At 40.7% G+C, this 23,578-nt stretch overlaps 2 protein-coding genes across 3 annotated transcripts in view; one reads left to right on the forward strand and one right to left on the reverse strand.

Annotated features, from left to right (window-relative positions):
• IL6ST (interleukin 6 cytokine family signal transducer) overlaps positions 1-6,369 on the forward strand; it is a 37,943-nt gene extending 31,574 nt beyond the window's left edge. For both annotated transcript variants that reach the window (XM_061469381.1, XM_061469380.1), the window contains exon 16: positions 543-6,369. In XM_061469381.1, coding sequence (XP_061325365.1) covers positions 543-1,268 — 726 coding nt within the window. In that variant the 3' untranslated portion in view covers positions 1,269-6,369. The remainder of the gene's footprint in view (positions 1-542) is intronic.
• A 10,994-nt stretch (positions 6,370-17,363) lies between these two features.
• Positions 17,364-23,578, reverse strand: part of IL31RA (interleukin 31 receptor A) — a 31,291-nt gene continuing 25,076 nt past the window's right edge. The window contains exons 14-16 of the mRNA XM_061469383.1: positions 22,859-22,952; positions 21,221-21,299; positions 17,364-20,405 (exon numbers count right to left, since the gene is read on the reverse strand). Of these exons, the coding sequence (XP_061325367.1) occupies positions 19,806-20,405; positions 21,221-21,299; positions 22,859-22,952 (773 nt within the window). The 3' untranslated portion in view covers positions 17,364-19,805. The remainder of the gene's footprint in view (positions 20,406-21,220; positions 21,300-22,858; positions 22,953-23,578) is intronic.

Below are 23,578 nucleotides of genomic sequence, written 5' to 3' on the forward strand. Positions count from 1 at the left end.
GATTAAGTAAATGGAACTCATGATTCCCATTCTTAAAACCCTCAAGTGTGACTTGTTTGCACAGTTAAATCATGAATGAGAGAGAAAGCTTTAAGTTACTCATGCATGACAAGGTGGCAGTAAAATTTATGCCCTGTGGGGGGTGAATGACATAGCAAATTCTGTACAATAAACTGACTAACTTCTGTGAAGAATAGCCATCACGTTGAATGCATTATTAGAAACAAGGTAAGTATGAGTCTCAATATAGAATATTCCTGTGCTGCAGAACACATGGTTCTATGTTTATGGCTCTTAAGAATAATTAAAATTAGAGCAAAGCTTGCACACCAACTGTGCTTTCAGAATAGTTTTGTAAGTAAGGCTTTGTATTGGAAACAAAGCTACATCCTTCATAACAGATAATTTGGAGATACTGCCAAACTTAGTAAGGAAAAACTTAAACTTGAAAAAAATACGGAATAAAAATTTAGGTATTTAATGGTTTTTTTTTATTTTAAACACAACCTTCCTCTTAGGCAACATCCATCTCTCTCTTTCAGCATAACTTTAGTTCCAAAGATCAGATGTATCCAGAAGGTAGCTTCACAGATGTAAGCGTCGTAGAAATAGAAGCTGATGACAAGAAGTCTTTTTCAGAACAAGATCTAAAACCCTTTGACTTACTTAAAAAGGAAAAAAGTACTTCAGAAGGGCACAGCAGTGGTATTGGAGGGTCCTCATGCATGTCTTCTCCTAGGCAAAGTGTCTCTGACAGTGACGAAGGTGAAACTGCACAAAACACTTCAAGCACTGTACAGTATTCAACTGTAGTACTTAACGGTTACAGAGACCAAACACCTGTGCAAGTCTTTTCAAGGTCTGAGTCGACTCAGCCGCTGCTAGATTCAGAAGAGAGATCGGAGGATCACACTGGAGGAGGTGACAGTGCAACACAGAGGCAGCAGTATTTCAAACAAAATGGTGTTCAGGATGAAACCAGCACAGACAGGCCATGCTTTGAAAGAATGAAGCAAATCACTTCTGCTAATGAGGGGGATATTGTTGGATTTGCACAACTGCAGATCTCAGGTCAGAGTTCACAGCTATTGGGCCTTGGGCTGGAAAAGAATACCCAGGAAGCTGCTGTATCAGATGCTTTACAGGCAAGTACTGAAGGACAAAATGTGGTACCTGAAATAGTGGAAGGAAATCTACCACCAGTTGATGAAATGCCAAAAAGTTACCTCCCACAGACTGTGAGACAAGGGGGCTATATGCCACAGTGAGAGAAGAGACTGGCTCTGTTTTAGGCCTTCATTAGTGCCTGTTCACACTTTCTCCTGTGTTTCTGATAAATTAAGCTAGGTATTTTTATCTCAATGAAGATAGAAATACTGAAATTAAGTGAAGAGTAATATGACAAAGTACAATAAGGACTGTTTTTGTGGAAGATTTGCAGTCCAGACCTACTGAAGACTTAACTTTTATGCACTACATAAAATCTTCTGTCTGGATAGCTGAATAAGCCTTTGTGCTACCTTGGGGATTTTGCATCTTATCAGATTTACACATGATTGAAAATGGCAAGTTTCAATTAATCATATCAGCCAATAGACCTTCTAGAAGAAATACTTCAATTTGTGACCATGTACAAGCCTAAAAAGCCAGCTTTAGTTGCTTGGAGCATCTTTGTGCAAAAGTAAGACTGAAGCTTAGTATTCTAATGTCAAAGAATACTTGTCATACGCTTTCAGTACCTTGATTGACTTTCTGAATTTTTACTTGACCCAGTGTCTGTTTCCCATTTACCAGACATGCAAATCATGTCCATCCCCACTTAAAAATTAGAACAGTTAAATAGAACTTGCTATGGTGTGCAAATAGGAAAACACCACAATTGCTTGACTCTGAATGCTACTATAGCAGTTGATATTCTGCCTACATTTAGATATGCATGCAGATGAACTGTATACTGATTTGGCCTAAAAATGTGCCTTGCAACTTGACGCACAGTAATTCAGTCTTGTATTCAGAAGTTTAAAAATCCAGATGAAAACACTAATTAACAGTTACTTGGAGGTTTTCTACCCAAATCACTGTCAGATTATACCATAGCCCTGTTGTCATATAAATTGCCTCTGTTTATTAAGTGCACCTTTGTTGATTATAGCTTGCGAAGCAAGTAACAAGCTGTAAGTTTTTACCATTTTTCTAATTGCTCTCTAGTAGCAGTCATGAGCCACACCACTTACGTGGTTGTTAAAATTCTTTATTCTTATTCTCACTTTTACCCTTTTTCATACAGTTCACATTTTTTTGAAGATGCATTTCTTGGAGACTGTCTCTACTAGGGGTTAAGGAAAAATGAAATTATATTAAAATAAACCCCTTCTCCAATGATAACTAGGAATTTTATGGCACTCTTGCATTTTTTTTTTAACCTTAACTTAGTCTAGTCAGCTTTCTAATCTGACACTAATAAAACCTTAATTGAAAACACTAAATGCTGTGTTGTGAGATTAAAACAAGGATTTTGGTTCTCCTTCACAAAAGAACTATGTATTTAAGACCACTTTTTGTTCCGTGACCTCTTGTGCTGCTGTTCTGCAAAGCAGTTGCTAAAGGCCCTGGAAAGGCTGGTGTCAGTTATCATTTCAACTTGCCTTGTCCTCATCTGCCAGCTTGCGTGGAAGGACAGGTGTACATATAAATGTTCACATATGACTTCTGCTTTTGTAATAAAAATTCAATGCTAAATTCCTGAGATTACCTCTTGAGGTCTGGACTATTTAAAACAGATAAAGGATGCAGAATTTTTAATAGCATTTCAGTTATTCCACATTTCCTGTCTTGCAGTGGTATTTTTTTTTACCTGGGCACTTTTCTAAACTAAAAGGGTGTGTTGCAGCTTACTGTAACTACACCTTTCTTCACACCAGTCCCCTTCCTTTTCTCTCTACTCCACCGCAGCACCTTCAAACTCTCTCCCAGAGAGCAAGGGCATAATGAGAATGGTGCTGTCACAAGACAGCAGAGACCATCTGTGAGGGTTTTTCAGAGACTGAAGGAGCATTCTTTTGTCAAAACACATTCCTCTTTGAAAATAGTAGCAGTTAGTTTACTGGGGGATGGGTTGTCTTCTCTATGCAAAGTTCATAGTGACTATAGAAACCACAAGTAAAAGGGGAAGTCTCTGTTGAACAGTGTATGTGCCTGTTAGAACTGCCCTGCAGCCATATGCATCTAATCCACCTCCTCGTCGCTGAGATATTGTGGGTCACAACCTGGCTGCTTAGTCTGAACATTGCTTCAAAGATACTGATGTCTTCAAAAACACACTGATGGCTTTTTTTTTTTCTTTTTAATTGTGATACAGTGTTATTAACTTTTGATATCATATGTTATATTTGAGGGGTAACTTCAGTTATTCCTGAAATTGCTGGTTTCCTTTCCATTGTATAAAGGGAAGGCATTTTGTTCTCAGTTGCTGTTACATGGGCCATTTCCAACATAAAACAACTAGTGTCAAGAGATTCTCATTTTTAAAGGTGTGTGCTAAAAAGAGTTCCAGCCTGTTACTTCGGGCATCCTTCTTTGTTATTTATGGGCCAGTGGTGATAAACTCACAGAATTATATAGGAGTGTATCCTAGAAAGAATTCTGTCTGTCTGGCAGAGTTATATCTTTAAGGCTTTTGCATTTATCTAGGGGTAAAATGCTAAAGACTAAACAGGAGATGCTGGTGGGTGAATAGCTTGTTGAAGCCACAGTACAGGTTTACACGAATAACAGGTTTACTGCTTGTTTGTAAACTTATGTGCCAAATATTATATCATGCAGTATTCAGGGTTTAATTTGATTTTGTACTTTGGATTGTAACAATCTAATTGTATCAAACAGTTGCATACAGATTTTTAGAGAGTCTGTAATGTAATGATAGCAATCCACTTAAAGTCTCTGAACTTGGCTCTAACACAGTGACTAAAGAAAAAGATTTCTCCCCTCCCAGTAATTAGGGTGCACTTTACAAAATAAAGGCATTATTAAAATGAAATCACACTTCAGTATTGCCATTTCCATGTCCATCTTGATTTCCTGGACTGGAATTTTTCAGGTGGGGGTGAGAGAAGACCTTTTTACTTTGGTGGCAGGGAAAGCAGGCTAGTAGAAATAGTATTTTTCCTGTATTAGCATGCCTGAAGCATCTTTTAAGTGCAGGCTGGCTAACTGCTCCTCAGCTTATAAGACAGTGAATTTATTTATCTCAATAGTTCTGTGGTGGTGTTTCTTTTAGAACAGGAGGTTGTTTCTGGGGTGTGTTGGCTCACTTTCAGGACAGTTAACCTGGGAATATCCCCTTCCAGTGTACTAAAAGTCTTTGGACTGTTTCATATGCCTGACCATAGCAAAGTAAACTGCCTGCTAAGCCTTAACCTGGCAGCGCAAAGCACAGCAGAGCAAAAATTCTTCAGAACTTTGTTAAAGAAAAAAAAAATCAAGTTTATTTCTTTAAAGCTTAATTCAAGATTGTTTGTAACAAGCATGTGCTGATTTATGCTGCAGCAGCCTAGCAAAATGCTTATCACCAGGACTGGAAAAAACCTTTGGCCCTGGAGGAGGAGGCAGTTTGTGTCTGAGGGCTGAGTCCTGTTTCTGGGCACTGGAGAAGCCTCTGGTGGGGTTTACAGCTTCAGCTTTGATTGTAAATGATGAGCAGCTCTGGATGGTTAAAACTTAAATGAGTGTGCCCAGTATGTGGGAATATCCATACTGATTTAACTGAAGTAATTGAACTTGTTTAATTAGTGCCAGGTCTTGAACATCCAAGACCCACATAAATACATGCTGCTATGGTATAGACTTCACAGTGGGATCTGAAACTCCAAAGACTGACAAAGTGTTAGTAGTCAGCACTGTATGAGGACATGCACATTTAAAATTGTAATTTATGCGCATTAAGTGGGACTAAATATACTATCTTATTTTCCCAGAGACATTTGTTTCTTATTTGGATACATTCCTTTAACTATGTTAAGAAGTTCTTCTGACTGATGGATTGTAAATCTTCATTAATCCCTTGTAACCTCTGTTTGCTAGGATGGGTACATGTAGCCATTTTAAATTCCAAGAGTTGCTTTTAATGTTATTTGGAAGCAGTTTATAACAAAAATGTTGAGTCTTTTTTTGCGCAGCCACTTGGGAATTACAGCCAATCACAGAGTCTTCAGCTTGGCTATTGACCCAGAAAACTGAAGTTAAGTGGAAGTGTAAGTGCAAAAGTCTGCAGAAGGGTAAAATTTAGTGTCTTGCATTGAATTCACAAATTTCCATTTCTTTTCCTTAGAATTGAAAGGATCTGCTAAGAAAGAAAAAAAAAAAGAAAAAAAAACTAAAATGCATTTGTGTGTTTAGTTTCACTTGTTGTTTCCTTTGTAATACTTGTGCAATCTGAGCCATTCCTGAAAATGAAAGCAGTGCTGACTTAATGCACAAGGGTGCATTTGTAAAATATAAAATTGACTGAGGGCCAAATGTCAACAACCGCCCACTTCCCCCCACTCTTACTTCTAGTGCAGAGAGAGGGTGGGCAGTGAATGCCTCCCAGAATGTAGCCTTAGTCAGTACTTTTGTCTATTTGCAAAGCCAACTTTGAAGGGGATATTTGCAGCAGAGTCGCAATACTCTGCAGAAGCACACTTCTGTAATAGATGAAAAACACCTATGGCACAACTGTCGACAGATGGCTGGAAAGCTCCATGTCCTCCTACTCAGACTGAAGCGTCTTCTGCACCCCGCACCAGCTGCTCTTCTCCGGCGGCTGCAGGCGAGGTAGATGAGCATTCTCTGCAGTGTTGAAACTAGTAACATCTATTGCTTTTCTTCACATCAAAGCACATTCACTATGGATCCAGTCAACTTACCATGTTTTTTTAACACGCCAGTCTTGTTTACAGTGTCACATTCAGACGGGCACTTTGATACAGCGAGAGGTTGTCTAGGACCCAGCTGCTTTTATTTGTGCTTAAGGAGACTGTCAGGGCTACTGGTAGTAAATATTGCTGTGCCGATATGTGCATCTAGGTGAGTGGAGGCATGGGACAGAGACAGACTGACAGGGAAAGTGCCTTCATGCTGGATTGGATGGCTAGTGAATGTAAACATTAAGTCAGATGTTACTTTGTACTTAAAGTAAGTATGGCTGATTAAGCTACTGGTAATTTGAATGCCAGCTTTAAAGGGCTTGCATACTCCTGCCTGAGGTTAAACTCGTAAACTGCTGCGTAAGCTGTCTCTGCATGGAAATGTGTTTTTAATACCAGTACACTATGTTAATTCTTTTGCAAGCTGCATGTTTATTGTCATATAAAGTCTGCTTTCTACAATTTACGTTATGATCAGTTTTGAGTGTCTTTCTCTGTTACCCAGCTGTGCCTGAATGCTGCATTTGTCTAGGACATAATGTACAAAAAGAGACCAAAACAAAATTTCCTACATCCCTTGTGTGCTGGAGTCAGCGTTGTGTAAGGCTGACATAAGCAGTAACCACAGAAGGCAGAGTCTGGGCACTACCTAAATGTGTCCAAAAATCCCATTCTGAGGAACTCTGTGAGGAGCAGGGCATAATGGTGCCTGCTCCCCTAGACTAATTTCAAGAAAGAAGTGACCTGGCTTCCTCTGCATTGCCCTCAGCCGCACCCCGGTTTGGTTCTTCTGTGTCTAATGGGTGGGGGACCCTCACAGGCCCATCATGAACCCATATCTCAGTACTGAAAAGGCACAGTTGGAGCTTCAAAGCATGGTCACACCTGCAGAAGGTTTCAAGGATGGCACCTGAGGGAAGACAGCTTCTGCTTCCTGGCTGAAGTTCTGATCTGGCCCAGAAAGTGGAGGGAGGGAGATGCGTTAGACCAAGTGTCACCTCCAGCACCAAAAATTGTTCCTGTCCCGGCCACAGAACAGTCATCCGTAGGGCCCAGTTACCACTCTGGTGTTAAATGCAAACGTAACGCTGGACACCTTTTCCAGAATGCTAGTGCGCTGTGCAGTAGTTCGCTTATCACTGTTTCACATACACCCCCTGAAGTTCCTATAGGAACATACGGGTTTTCTATGTCCTCCCCACCCGAGCTCAGCACAGTTGTGCTTCACAATTGCAGGGCAAAGCACATGCAGAAAATGCATCGTTATCGCTGCTCACTGCTGCCTCACTGCTGGCAGAGCGAGATTGTTTCCTGTAGCTGTTACAATAAACAAAGGAAATAAGGCTGGACGGTGACTTACAGGAATGCCCTGCTTTCCACGGGAAACACGTAACTCTGCAGTGTACTCATCAGCACTCCAGAAGCTGCCAGGTTCCTGGGCACAGCCCTCCATCCCAGTTGCTGTGGGCCAGCAGAGCCACTGCAGCAGAGCTGGGTATGTGCCCAGGCATGTGCTAGCCGTGGGGCAGCCAGGGCAGGCGCCGGGCAGCAGCACAGTGCGACAGCTGTGCTGTGACACTGAGGTGGGTCAGGGGCCAGCGGCTGGTGACAGCTCTGCAGGAGCCATCCACCCATGAGCACTCAGCCGGTTTCTGCAGCTGCTGGCACAGCCTCTTATCCTCGGAAAACACTTCAGGGTTGTGCCTGGGACATGCGTTACCTCCAGGATGCCACTGAGCAGCAGACCTGTGCGGCAAACCTAACAGGAACTGTTGAGGGAGCACTCTAGTGCTGGGGCTGTGGGCCGGAGCCGGGGCACCATGTGGGACCCATCACGCTGCAGCTCTACCACTCAGAGACACAGCATGTCCCCATGCCTGTACCTCCAGGTGTGTTAGGGGGAGGTCCTGGGCAGCCCAACCTGGGCCCAGCGCCACGGCACACTCAGACCACCACAGCTGTAGCAGGACATGGCGGCAGTATGAAGCCTTCTTCGGCATCTGGTCAGGCTGACTGCTCCAGCCCCAGCTTCCACCCACGACCAAGTTACTTGTGTATTTTAATGTTTCTTTCATGATGGTTTAGCAAGTCCCTTTGGCTTCTCCCCATCCTCCCTTTGCCACTAAAAGCTCTGATCCTTGTTCTGTGCTTCCACCACCCCTGGTGCTGATGGGACACTGAGTCCAGACCTGTGAGCAGGCTCAGCACCCATGCTACCAGGCAGGTCAGCCTCCCAGTGCTCTCTGGCCCACTTTTCTGCTGGTCAGGGCCACAGAATAGCCCATCCACGCAAAACAGGCCAGATGACTGGCTCCTCTTCCCTGCGGGCTGACTAATAGGCTGTGATTTGCTAATCAGAAGCCTGTTCTCATGCATTGCTACCGCCTGAATCACGGCACTGCACCATCCAGACAAGTAACCACTACTGACCCTCAGCTGTTACCAATATACATTCCCATGCACTTAGGGAACAAACACAGGGCTCTTGAAGACCATTTCTGAAGCAGACACTTGGCAGCAAAACTCCTCCTGCTTGAACAGAAGCAGTTTCTCCCCCTGCTTAGAGGACATTCAGCGCTGGAGAAAGAACATGCGTGGCAACGTGCACCAAAGAACCACAATGACCGTACTACCACATACACTGCCTCTCTCTACCACCACTGCAGGACTTGGTCAAGGATGAGGTGAGGGTGCTATTTTGGTGCTAAAACAGATTTTCCTTGATGGGGTTAACATTCAAAGCAAGCGCGGACTGCCATTTATTATGAATTAAGTGGAGCTTACCCTGTTTTCAGTCAGAGACACGTGAAGAGGCTCCATCCTTCCCTCCCCGTCTTCCTTCAGACAGTTGTCTATAGGAGCACTTGCCAATAGCCCCAGGACAGCGGCAGGTAGGGCACACCTCCTTCAGCAAGTCCCTATTGTGCTCCATTTGCTGCACGTGTTTTTACTCACAAGTTTGCTGAATATCTTCCATCTCTAAGTGAAACTAGTAATACTCTGTGTCTGTGTCAGAAAGCCTTTTCATTCTACTTACTAATATAAATCAATGGCATTTAGATAGATGGATACACATGTGTAAATGAAAGCAAAGTGAATCATTATCTAAGTATGAAAAATAGAGGAACTCATGTCAGCCTTTAAAATTTGCCTGAATGAAATGCAGGCAGAACGTCAGGCTCCTTTAGAGTGCAACATGTAGAGTAATATAAATAAAAACATCAACATGGAAACACCAAAACCAAACAAACACTGACAGAGCACAACCTCCTTTAAAGGCAGAGAAATTGAGGCTATTCACAAAAGCTGGAGTGAATAGAGGTACCTCACACAATGTGCGTTTCTGTCCATAGGGAAACTCAGGTTAGCCAGCCCTATCACTGAATTAAAAAATCAGTCTTTACAAGAGTAAACCTGAGCAGTGGGAGCAGAACAACCACAGGCTGGAGACAGTGCATTCAAGAGCATATCTGAGGACATGGCAACAAAAACCATTCACAAAGCAAGCAGGCTCACACAGGGAGTTTCCCTGGATGCCCCCGCTCCTACCCCGTATTAGATGCAGCATTGCCAGCTTGCTTTCACTGGGAAGTGAGCTACCTCATTCCTACCTTAAACTGAGAGAAGGAACATTGGCCACATCTGCAGACTAGCAGACGTGCTGGTAAACCCAGGGCTTAGGTAATTTCACAGCAACTTGTTTGGTAGTTTTGCATTGAGACACTCACCCAATGGCACAAGGAAATTATATGTCCCTCAGGACATAGGGCTGGGGGAGTGGGAATGCACAGGGAGGGTGAAGAGAGATGGGGACATAGATAGGGTCATGTCTACTGAAGACCAAGCATCTCCTCTCCCTTGCACACCCAGTATATCAGGAGATACAGTGCACAGGTTACATCCAGGATCATCCTTTACTTCATAAGGGCAGTACTTACGGACAGAGACCCAGGCCTGTGTGCCGGAAGAAAGGTGAAAATTAACAGAAACTAAATTCCTGTGTGTCCATTTTCACCCAAAATGATTCAATGCCCCCCTACTCCCTTCCTCTCACACCTCAGACAGCATGAAACTTTGTTAGGCTCATAAACTGCAGATACCCTTCATCAGAAGTGTAAAAGCAATTAAACTCTTCTGAAAATAAAGGCAAAAGCAGAAGAGAGATGCAAAACTTGAGGCCTATACACAAGCCAGCTATGAAACTGCAAAAATCACCGGAGGTGAAAGTAAATGCAGGAAGCATGTTTGAAGGAGCTGGAAGCTCATGAGAGAGAGAAGAAGCAAAGGCAGCAAGCCATGAAAGCAGCTGGATATAAGCGTTTCTGCTAATTATGAAAAAGTTTTACATTGAAAGCAAAGATGCTTTCCCCTGCTCTTTGATTCTTCCCGTGGCCAGAAGCTTTTCAAACACATTTTGTAAATAAAAGCATCTGTAGCTCATAAAATATTTACTCCAGGAAAAATTCCTGCCCCTAAGAGAAGAAAAAAACAAACAGGAAAAGAAAACAAAACCTAAACCCCTCCCAGCTTGGCATGCTGTGCTCATGTGGCAGAGTTAAGGGTAAGAAGAGATTTCTTGCATTCTCTTACATTAGGACACGATTTGCCACAGTACCATTTTAGAAAGCCTTCCAAGCTCCTTTCTTTTTTTTTTTTCTTTTTTTTTTTCAGAATAAAGTAGTTGGTTTAGTTCAGTGATGTTCTAAGTGGGCACCCCTGAGCATTTACCCTGTTGATAATCTTATGCTCATTGTTTCTGACATCCCTGGATACTATAGCATAACCTTTCCATGATTATGAAACATGGAAATTCTTCACCAAATTCCATTAGACATACAGTTGCTCATGTAATGGTGAAAATTCTGGATAAGTTACCCTCAGGTAGGTCAGCACTGCACTCTGAGGACAGCAGTGTCAGACCCAGGAAATATAAATCAGGCTGCTTTTCCAAGAAATAAGTACTCACATCAAAATTTCAGTTTTATTGAGTTAGAATGCCGAAATTTAGATAATATATAAGTTGGCTCAGCAGGCTTTCAGCAGTGATTATGTACTTGTAGATCATCAGTGTAGGGCTTAACAATGCCTAAAACCCAAGACAATCTAAGAAGTTGAGAAAAATGCTTATGGCAGACATACAGACTTGAAAGTGTTGACCTCATTACTGAGTAGGACTAGTCAGTGTTAAAGCAGCACTTTTGAAATATCGAACAGTGCATTACAACATGGTTTCTTTGACTGCTTGAACTGGGAAACACAGTTTAGATGTACCATTCTGTTACTAAGCACCTACTGGGTTGCAGCAACTCTCCCAGCATGCATATCCTGCTGCACATGAGCAGCAGGGGAACCCTCTGCACTCTGTGTGCTCCAAAGCTCACCCGAATAACCAGGATAGCTCAGGGCCCTGGGAACAGACATTATTTGGCTGTAGTTAGTGCAGCTCAGGGCAGCCAGTGTGCTGGAGCACTGATCTCTCAGATAGATACTTGACTGGTCCCCTTTCCATCTGGGGCAGTGTTTTCTACAGATGTGCTGGCTTTTGAGAGCTAAACAAAATACAGGATAGGAGTGGGCAGCGTGAAACAACCACTCCATCTACTTTTCAACTATGCTGTTACAAAAAGAGATAGGAGAACAAATTTACACCATACATACACACATCTGTTTCTGTTCGTGCTTTGATATTCTACTAAAAAAAAAACTTGTTTCACAGAAGAATATTTTAGTCAAACATCTCTTCCAGCTTTTGCATTGTTCATGTTCGTGTTCAGATAGAACAGCAGTTTGAACTAAACAGTGAGGTGGCAATGAAATGATGATTTACCCTTGGAAAAAAAGAGCAAACAAAATAATCATAGAAAAGCCCAGGAAAAGAGCAGGCAAATTAATCCCAGTTCACTAGAATAATTACATTTTTGCCAAATAGTGAAAAAATAATTTCTGGTAAGTAGGAACACTGTGAAGAAAATTGAAAATAAAATGCATTAAAACGTATTTTGCTCAGAGCCTCCCTCCTACAGTTATGAGACTGGAAGCACAACATGTACACAAAAAGGCACAGTTCATCTTTTGTGATGAATATGCCTGATAAACATTATGACTAAGAACAGTTCTTTCTACAAAAAGAATGCTTAATGTTCTTCCATCGGCCTCATTTGCAAATGTCACCCTTTGTATACAGGACAAAACAATTACTTTGGGCATGCTCTGTGTTCTAGCCAGAGGGAGCACATTTTCTGATAAATCACCCTCCTACCAACACGTCGTAAGACCACTGTATATTCTATTTCTGTCTTGCCAGAAGGCAGAAGAGGTTGCCAGTAACAACTACCTCAAACTGCAGTAAAATCAATATGGCAAACATTAACACAGAACAGCAAAACAAAGCTTTCACTATCTTTGCAGTAAATCTGAAACCAGAGCAAGCCATTCAGAACACTATTTCAAACTACTACACATTTCACTTGTTTACAAGCAAGCTGTTTATAATCTCAAATCATTTATGATAGACAAGGGTCTATGTGTTACTTACAAGTGACCTTTGGTAGAGCATCTTACCTGAATATTTCAGAATAGCTGCTGGTAAAATATAAAGCTATTGAATAAATATTCACAAGTTACCTCTTATAATGCTAAGAAGCGTGAATTTGTCATTAAAACCACTGTTTCATGTGATCACTTTCAGAATTGCACTGATTGGTATGTAACTTCTCAAAAGTTATGCTGATGAATCTTCAGTATTTAGTATTTTGACAACAAGATTAACAAAGTTAAAACATTCCAACATAATACCTGAAGCCCATTATAACAGCGCCCTCTCACTCAAATTCATCAAGGGAGAGTTCACAATTACTGAAATAGTGTTTCAGAGTGATTCATCGTCTTTCCTTGTAATATTTCTAATCTCTGACAGCATAAGGCCAAAGGATTTGGAACCATTCAGCTGAAAAAAACTACCTGCTGAAACGTCACTGGCATGACCACATCACATCACGTGCACCACAATTCATATGAAGCTGCAGGCAGCATGATCTCTGGTATTTGTTCTGCCCAGCGTTTCAGTGTCATTTTGAAAGGTGTGAAACATAGCCTGACATTAATACTCTGAGAACTTTGTGTCTGCGGAGATCTGTTTGCATTATCCACAAGACTTGCCTATCACAGCTGCAATCATCGGGCATTTAAAGTTACGATCTTACTATTGATCATACAATCTGTACCATGACAGCACTGGAAGATACACCTACGCCATCAGTGTAGCTCTGGACTTGAGCCTGCCTGTGTTTCAAGCTTCTTGATCATAGAGACTACTTAAGTGCTGGTTTGCACTGAGCTGCAAATGGAAGGAGCTAGCTACCACCTCACATCAGATCTTGGATGAGAAAGCAATGCACACACTGCCACCAGGAGTGTCAGGGTAAAAGCACAGGAAAAATAAATTAGTAAAAACACAAATCAGGATTTCTGGTCAAGGGCCAAGGTTCTTAGGATAGATTCTAAGCATATCATGAAACAGAAGATCCCAGCAGAGAAGCAGCTTGCAATCTTATCTGTGCTGATGAATAAGGCTGAGAAGCAATATAAATTGCATAAACAACTTCCGTCTCTGCAGGTTTTCCTGTACAACTTAGATTAATTATGATATCACACTGTGTCTGGGCCCAGGCACACATGTACACACATGCTCAGATGCACACAAACACTGCAATACGCAGTTTCTCAGAGGAATCAATGTGTTTACAGAGATGATACACATCTACATAACTGCATCGCTTCTGCTGAAGCTACACCAACTTGAAAGTCTACTTTCTGAGGATGCTCTGATTATACAAGCTCTAAAAGAAGCAAACAATGAAGGTAACATTTGATCTATCCTTACCTGTGAATGTCCAATACACTGTAAAAACCATACAGTGGACAGGAACAGCACAATATGCTTCCCATTTTGTACATAAATTTGTTCTCACAACAAGGATGCTTAAGTTTTCTCATGCAGACCAATCTGGTGAAGACAGGCAAATATGCATAACGTGTGGTAACGCTGAACACATCTTCATGTAGGGAGACAACAAAGGGGCTGGGGGGGGAACCAAAGTGCCCATGTAAGCCGTATAAGACTAGCTGGAAAGAAGCTCAGAACAAGCAAGAAATGTAATCTGTTTCCCAGGGCAGACAGGAGCTGAGAACTTAATGAGATCTGAAATTTCATCCACACAACAGAGTGGAGTATGTCTGCAATGCACCCTACAGACTCATAGAATCATTTATGTTTGAAAAGACCCTTAAGATCATCGAGTCCAACCACAAAACTGCCAAGTTTACAGCTAAACCATGTCCCCAAATGCCACATTTACGTGTCTTTTAAATTCCTCCAGGGATGGTGACTCAACAACATCCCTGGGCAGCCTCTTTCAATGCTTGACAAATATTTTGGTGAAGAATTTTTTCCTGTTGTACAACTGATTTCCTCTCATCCTATCATTTGTTACTTGGGAGAAGAGACTGACCCCCACCTCACTACAACCTCCTTGCAGTAGTTGTAGAGAGCAATAATGTCCCCCCTGAGCCTTCTCTTTGCCAGACTGAACACCCTCGGGTCCCTCAGCTGTTCCCCATCACACTTGTGCTCCAGACCCTTCACCAGCTCCATTGCCCTTCTCTGGACCCGCCCCAGCACCTCAATGTCTCTCTTGCAGTGAGGGGCCTAGAACTGAACACAGGATTCGAGATGCAGCCTCACCAGTGCCCAGTACAGGGGGATGATCACTGCCCTGGCCCTGCTGGCCACACTATTGCTGATACAGGCCAGGATGCTGTTGGCCTCTTGTCTGCCTGGGCACAAGCTGGATCATGTTCAGCTCCATCAATCAGCACCCCGAGGTCCTTTTCCAAAGAGCAGCTTTCCAGCCACTCTGCCCCAAGCCTGTAGCACTGCATGGGGTTGTGGCCCAAGTGCAGAACCCAGCACTGAGCTTGTTGAACCTCATGCAATTGGCCTTGCACCATCAATGCCGTGTGTCCAGATCCCTCTGCAGAACCTTCCTACCCTCCCCCAGCAGATCAGTGCTAGTACCCAGCTTTGTGTCATCTGCAAATTCACTGTGAGTTTACTCAATTCCCTCATCCAGGCCACTGATAAACAGAATTGGCTCCAGTACTGAACCCTGGGAAACACCACTTGTGACTGGCTGTCAACTGGATATAATTCCATTCACCAGAACTCTTCAGGCCTGCCCATCAATCCAGGCTTTTTTCCCAGTGAAAGGTACACCTTTTGAAGCCATGAGCAGCTTCTTTGTCCAGGAGAATGCTGGGGGAGATGGTGTCAAAGGCATTAGTGAAGCCTGGGTAGAAAACATCCACAGCCTTTCCCTTATCCTCTAAGCACATTAACTTGTGATAGGAGATCAGGTTGGTCAAGCAGGACCTGCCTTTCCTAACCCCATGCTGACTGAGCCTGATCAGCTGGTTGTGCTGTACTGGTTGTGCCGTGTGATGGCACTCAGGATGATCTGCTCCATAACCTTCCCTGGCACCAGGGCCAGGTTGACAGGCCTGCAGTTCCCCAGATCCTCTTCCGGCCCCTCTTGTAACTGGGAGTCACATTTGTTATCCTCCAGCCAACTGGGACCTCCCTGGTTAGCCAGGACTGCTCATACATGGTGGGAAGTGGCTGGGTGAGCACTTCCCTCAGTCCCTTGTGTGGATCCCATCTGGTTCCATGGACTTGTGTCTAAGTTGTGTGGCAGGTTGATGGCCATCTCCCTTGGATTATGGGGGCTTCATTGTGCTCCCTGTCCCTGTTTTCCAGCTCAGAGGGCTGGGTACCCAGAGAACAACTGGTCTTACTGTTAAAAGCTCAGGCAAAGGAGGCATTAAGTACCTCAGCCTTTTCTTCATCATTTCTCCCTGCTTCTGCCTGCATCCAATAAAGGATGGGGATTTTTCTCAGCCCTCCTTCTGTTGATAATGTACCTGTACAAACATTTTTTATTGTCTTTTTTGGCAACAGCCAGGTTCAGTTCTAGTTGGTCTTTGGCCTTTCCAGTTTTCTCCCTTCATAACCTCATGACATCCTTGTAGTTCTCCTGAGCTGCCTGTTCCTTCTTCCAAAGGTTAACATCTTTTTTTCCCTGACTCCCAGCCAAAGCTCTCTGTTCTGCCAGGCTGGTCTTCCCCATCAGCTTATCTTTCAAGCTCCTGCACCTTGAAGATTTCCTTTTTAAAGAATGTCCAGCCTTCCTGCACTCCTTCACACATCTTGCAATGTTAAATCTCAAAGCAACATACAAACACAAAGCCTGTGCCATCAATGTGAGAAACTGGTAAAAAGGAATTGTAACAGGTGTATTGAAATGACTGCAAAGGTGACATGAGCCCATTTGCTAAGCCGAGTCACACACACACACTCTGCACAGATTAGGTCTCTGCTGCATGCAAACATTTACCTTTGCTACACAAGACACAGACCTGGACTAGCAATACAACTCTTCTGAGTAAGTTCTAGCCAATAACATCTATCTTGAGAAGTTATCAACTATCTCAGAAAGAAAGATCTATTTATGATATATCACCCTTTCAGGAATGGGAGAAGACAACATGTTACCTGCTGTATTAAGACAAACACTAAATAACACCACCTAGGCCAGACCCTTGCCAGTCCATCTGCAGCTGCTGCTCGGCAGCAGCCACATCATCTCTGGAGGAGCATGCACTGGCCAAGAAAGCGCTAACTGGAGGAAGAAAGCTTCCTTCTCTTCACTGCATTAACAATGAATATATCTTTTTCTCCCTATTTGGGCAACTGTAAAGGGCATGAGGAACACAGAAATACCATAGGTTATGTGGTTTGGAAAATCTGACTGTAAGAGGTCACTCTGCTATATCAAAGAATTGTGGGATTCCTGTTCAAAGAATTCAAAATTCTGGGGAGTTAAAGGTAAGTTCAGGTAACAAAGACTGAACATTTAAATTAGCTGAAAATATGAAAAACATGACCTATGAATTCTTTGCAAGGCATAAGCCTTAATGTCAGAAATGAGTAATTGGTGTCATACTCAGAGAATGAAATGACAACTGTGAAGATGCATCAATGTCATCCTGAAAATATCCACAAGCTGATCTCTGTTAGCCTTGCAAAGACCAACACACCTGAGAGATTAATTTTCTGCATTTTAATGAAGGATAGAAATGCAAGGTTTTCAGATCAGTGATGGTAAATGAAATGAAATCTAGGAAGACTACTCTCTGGGAATAACGACACCAAGTGTTCTATTAAAAACAGTATCAGAAATGTTAAAGTATTGTAACATCCAACCTGTCACTGCCAGCTGACATTGTAAAATACCCTATGCCCAAATACCCAATCTATTTGTGGACCCCTCTCAAAATACGATCACTTTTCTAAATGAATATGAAAATCTAAGATGTCTAAATGTTGCATTCAGTATAAACAGATAAAAACTTTTCCATGTATTCTCAGTTTTATTTCCTCATGGTTCACAGCATTAGTTTGAAAGACAAATTGTAAAAGGTCAGAAACAGTACAACTGAACTCAAAACAAACCAAGTCCAAGAAGGTGGCATTCCAAAGTACAGGCAAAAGGCAGTCCTCATTTCCAAGTTAAACCAAGACCATTCATTACATTACTCTTTTTCAGAGAAAATAACAGGCAAGGAAATGAGAAGTGAGGAGAGAAATGCAGAACAGCAAAAGAGAAGGAAATAAAGTGGAATGGAGAAGCAGATTATTACTTGCTCTGCAGTAATAGACTAATAGAAGCTAAGAGGTGTTACAGGGAGATCCTAGTCTCCCTGTAATCATCCAGTAAGAACCTCTCCTTTCAAATGATTCCCTTAAAGGTTGCATTATCTTTTACCTGACTCAATCATGTAACTCAGAGTATGCAGCTTTCATACAGCTGCTATTCAATTCCTACACAGGCCTCAAAATATCTCCATTTTTAAATCTCGTGGTATTAAAACAAATACTAATATTTAAAGGGGGAAACCTGTTGTGACTGAGTTAGTGATTTCTGAACCCTAGGAAATGGCAGTGTAGCTATGAGTGAGAAGTCTGGAAGTGAGTGAAACAGCAGGAGCTTTGACCCAACCAACGCCATGTCCCACACCCTTTTCAGAGCATGATTTATCCAAGTAAGCAAGGGCTTTTAAGAACAAGCTTATATATTTACGAGTTGGCTTATAGCACTGTGGTTGGCAAAGTGATCCAACAGACTTGAGGCATAAGGAGTGGAAATCAGTGTTGCTGTACAAGGTACACTTGCAGTTATTGTTTTCTCATCCTTCCTTGGAAACTAAACAAACAATGATACATGTAAAATCAGCTTCCAAACTATAGATGAAAAGCCTAAATGCAAACTTCACCCTGTCTTTCCCAACACAATGCAAGTAATAGCCAGTTCATTCAGGATAAGGCTCAGCCTCCCCATTCATGCTGGACAACGTGTCTTTCCATTCTCCCACTCTTTTTCCTGTGCAGAAAGGAAAGGCCTTCTATTCCTATTCACATTTGTTTTTCCTTTTTCTATCCCCATGACTCCTGTATCTGTTTCACCCCTAAAGAAGTATTATTATGTGCAAATAAGACTGGTGACATCAAGCCTTTAAATGCTGTGAAAATGAAGTCTTAAAATGGCTATATGTCACACGTGTTATGCTGAACATCCCCTTTTGCCACATTTTACCTAGAGATGACTCTCCATCTCTATTTTTTTAAAAAACCTGTCATTTAACACAGTAAATATTTTTATAAGAATTTTACAGCAATATCCTCTTTCCTGATGAAAAAATAAAAACAATTAGTGTGATGGGAGTTTTCTGCTTAATTGCTGCGGTATAGTGTGGAAACTACAAGAAGGATTATGATTTATCAAAATCATAAAATAAATGACAGACTTACAGCCTTCATGTCAAAATCTCTACTCCTAAATCAAAGGTTATCTGGTGATATTTTGTAGAGGTAGTGTTTCTTCAATACCTCCCAGAAAAATAATTTCCTAAATATAAGCTCAGTGCTTATCCCAGCACAAGATGCTGTATTTAGCTGAATTTTTTCAATTCAAACTATCAAAACCTCAACTGTGAAACAGTTTTAATCTGGGGGAAATTAGGTGAAGGGGCAAAAAGATAACAAGACACCCTGCAGTAAACAGAGTTTTAAAAGGCAGGAAACAACAGGAGAGACAAAAGCAGCACAAAATGTAACACAAGAAAGGGAAGGAAGAAACAAAGCCAGCATAACACTACCTGTTCCAAAATGCACACACGTCAACAGCATATACAGAACAAATATCCTCTCATTAAAGAGGAGAAACTAGGAGCCAAACCACCAATTCAAGAGTTAGGATGCATAAAGGCAATTACCAAAAGCTACCATACAACAAAATATAAAACAATTGAGGGAAATAAGAACAGGAAAATAGTTCTACTCTGTGTAACTTAAGGAAGAATTTAGGTCTGTTCAAGAACTGGCTGTGTTCAAGTCAGTCCACGTCTCCCTAGCAGAGCTCAGCCATGAGAACTGGAAATCAGTCAGCTGCTTGCACTGCCAGATGCTCCCACAGTAAAGATGAGTTTGTTTCAGCAAATTCATATGGGAGAACTAAGAAGAAATAGGAAAAGGCACTTCCTTTGCCTCTCAACTGGCACAGTTATTTGGTAAAAAACAACCAACCAAACAAACAAAACCCTCTCCAAACCAAAAAGTGAACCTTCATGGGTATAAACACAGGGCAAAAAATTACTTAACAGCTGTCCAAGGGAAGTTGTTTTCACCCAAATTAACTGAGACCAGCCAGGTTAGAATACACATACACATGCAAGTAGCAGTGCCCAATTATGTTGTAAGAGGAATTTACAAAGGAAAGTTTCTTCATGCTAATGAGCTGTGTCCAGCCCAAACATGTCCACTGTTATGTAGGCCTGTCCAGCGACATTTTGGTGAAAAGAAGGTAAAACAGTTGACTGACTTTTGGGTTCATTCTTACTGTGTTCTGGCAAGCTGTCAGAACTAAGAAATTCTCTAGTTTTAACAGAATTTTTAAGGTATGGATTGAACAGTGCTTTTTCACTGAAATCTTTCAGCTTTAAAACTTCATGATCATTTTCTTCATTTTTAATTGAGGTCTGTTGAGGAGATCCACATACACCATCTTCCAGCTTTTCTATGCATTGGATTTCTTTCACTGGTATCAAGGCTGAATGCGTTTGACTTCTGATATCTTGATCAGTAATTACATAAGGCATGGATGGTGAAAAACATTTAGCAACTTCATTTTCTTTATTATACAGTATCTTTTTACCTCTGTTAACCATGCCTTTTATATTAGTATCAGTACATGCAGAAACATGGTTTTCAAAATTCATTAGTAGTGATCCTTCCTGGCTGTCTTCAGGAAAACAATGTTCCAAAACGCTTATGTCTTCAAAGTCTATGGTTTTAGCCTCAGTTGTTACTCCCTTCAAAAATGAATTATTCTGTCAGTACAAAGAGATAAATTGGAAAATTATATGGGGAGAGATCATGCATTAGTTTATTTTTTTAATACATAAAATATTGCCATTTGAACTCTGCTCAACTCAATTTTAAAAGTGCATTAATAGAAGACTTCATTTGCATTTCACCTGGGATGCAGTTATATGTGAATAAGTACTAAAAATGACAATGTTATCCTGTCCATTCGTTAAACACTTTCATATTATATTTTTTGTGCTCAGTAAAATAAGGAGTTTCAAATGAAGGCTCAGAAGTAGGCTTGGGCTGTCTTTTCCAATTTAACCATCAATTTTTGAGACAAAAGTTTAAATCCCATTCTCCATAGATTACACTTTCTATGTAACCCTGATCAACTTCATTCAAATAAACATTAAAACTTTATTTAGGAATAAATATCCAACAATAAATAAGACAGAAATATTTGTATTATAATATACCAAATCTTATCATATGACCCTGCATTTTTTGTGGAAAAGGGAGGAGGTACCCTGGGGTGGGAATCTGACTAGGTAGACTCAATAAACTGAGCAAATTTAATTGACTTTATTTAATAAATCATGTCCACTCATCACTTTATAACTTCAAAACACTATTTCCCATTATCATGTAAGAATTAAATGAATTTACTTTATAAAGATGCATCTGTTCTATCAGTTTGAAATTCAGTTAAGAGCACTCCATAGCACTTAAACAGGAAAATGAAACTCAACAGGATTTTTTATTTAGTCATAAAAAGTCAAAGATTGACTTATCTCCACTTGAACCCTTTTGTAATAAATGAAATTGCAATAATTACCATAGATGCATCAAGAGGCCATTCAACTGCAATGCTCTCTGCAGGATTGGGTATATCAGGCCAGCAAGCCTTTTTAAACCTATCATTGAAAAAGGAATTTTAGTCAAATGACAAAAGAAATAGATTACTAAAAATAAAACTAACAAATCTCCAGAAATTCCCGACACTGCTACAATATCAAACTTTTACAAAGGAAGTCCCCCCTGTATTAACACAATCTTTTCTTTTTCACTATAATAGTTTTCCCTCACATTAATTTCTATTTCAAAAGGTATCAGCAAGTAAAACTTTTGGGTCACAGAGACATGACATAAAGATTACTACTACACAAAGGTAATTTTATTATATAGTAGATCAAATACTACCATGCCAAAACAAGGCTGTATACAAAATCTGTTATGACTATATTTCAGTGTAGTTCTTTAGTGAAAAGCCAATTCAAGTAAGCTTTGCTCTAGGATAGTGTCCCTAGCACTACACCATATTAGAGCTACTCTGAGTTCTTAGGTTAACAGCAGATAAATGATGCTGACACTGCAGCTTGTAACTGTCCAACGGACTAGTAAACAGGAAAGAAATTAATCACTCATTGACTCTAGATGTATGTGTAACTGAATGAGAACAAGGCCATAGCTTGACTTTTCATATTGATATGAATATACATATACACAAGAATATTAACACTCGAATACATCTCAAATTGTTCTCCAGAATCAAAACATAGTTTCTTACTACTGTAAAAATTCAGAATACACAACACAGTTGAATATGTAAAACAGCTGGAAGTTATGCTTACTACTTCAGCTATGCTTGTTACCTGATGTTTTGCATGGCCACAATCTTGGTTCCAGTATCTTACAACACCCCAAAATAGTGTAGATTTTCAACTTTCTTATTAAGCTTCATCCAAACAACCATTCACTTTTCATGCTAAAGAAAAGCACAACTTACAACCTTAACTAATCCTGTTATAGCATCCCATGCTCTTAGGAAGCAATTTTAAATTTGGCATGGAACACCTGCAATAGCATACTAAAGGGTTATGAATCAGGTATAGACAGGGATCCATACCAATGGATCAAACATCCAAATGTTTCATTTGAGGTGATGTAATTTCTAGTTTCTTCATGACTTCTTTACGGTTCAGAGTAAGTGTCACAAACTAACAAAAGTAACACCAATGTAGCTAAGTTAAGCAACAGAGGTTATGTGACGTGTTCTAGTGGTGTACTAGGAGATGTACTATGAGGACCTGGAAAACTGTATTTTGGCGTTATTAATTCTTCACTAATTAGTTTGAAGTATGTTCCCCTCACTTGGTTGACCATGGAACTGCAAATGGCATACAGCATTTTCCATAAATTGATATAGGTGGTATGTAAATCTGCTTCTCCTATTTCTTTTTTTTTTTCTGATTTACTGCACTTTCTAAAAGTTTGTATTTACTTTTGGACTACAGAAGTTACAAGATAACCTGTATGCTTAGTTCTTTGTTACTCCAATTGCTTATTTTCTTAATTTGACATCGGTTTGGAACCCAACAAAATCATTTCTATATATATATATATAAAAATTTGCCTTTTACAAGTTAAAATTAACTGATTGCATTCAGTTTTAGAAGGTAGAAAACGTACTCACGCATGTTTTTTCAAAATGTATGTTATCCAAAAGCCTAGCAGAACCAACATGCTTAATCCAACAGGCAGAGCAATGAAAATAACATCTTCCTGATCTTTAGAGGAGAGAAGGAAAAGAAAACCCAACACCACAGATGTTTATAATTTCTTCAAGTATTGCCTTAAGATAGCTAATGTCCAACATCCAAGACACCTAATTACACAGTTCTAAAATGCTATGCTAAAACTAGCCAAAACTATTCAGAATACTGTAAGGTACTCATTGCACAATTTTTAAAAGATGAATATTTTTAATCCAACCTGTCACTGAGCCAGAAAAGCTGCTCATAATGAGACTTGTCAGGATATCTCAGGAACAGATGTATTGAATTTTAAAATTTCCTTCATTTAACAGAATCACAGAATAATTCATATTGGAGGGGATATCTACAGGTCATCTCATCCAACTTTGAAATCAGAATCAGGTTGCTTAGGGTCATACCAAGCCAATCTTTGAAAGTCACCTAGAATTAAGAGCCTACACCCCTCCAGGTACCTGTTGGTTTAGAATCACCTAAAACTGCCATATAGTGCCGCTTTTACCCATCACTACAAAATAAATAGTAAATTCAATGCAGGAAATAGGTTTTGAATACACAAAATACTGCACAGATTTCTAAGCTGGCTTCCAAGAACCTACTAGAGGTAAATACTGACAGCAATAGAGACCAGACCTCAGCAT

This window comes from Pezoporus flaviventris, unplaced genomic scaffold (genome assembly GCF_033815535.1).
Source record: "Pezoporus flaviventris isolate CSIRO_AGI_PZ_B2104156 unplaced genomic scaffold, CSIRO_AGI_Pfla_v1 ptg000057l, whole genome shotgun sequence".
In the NCBI taxonomy this organism is placed as follows: Eukaryota; Metazoa; Chordata; class Aves; order Psittaciformes; family Psittacidae; genus Pezoporus; species Pezoporus flaviventris.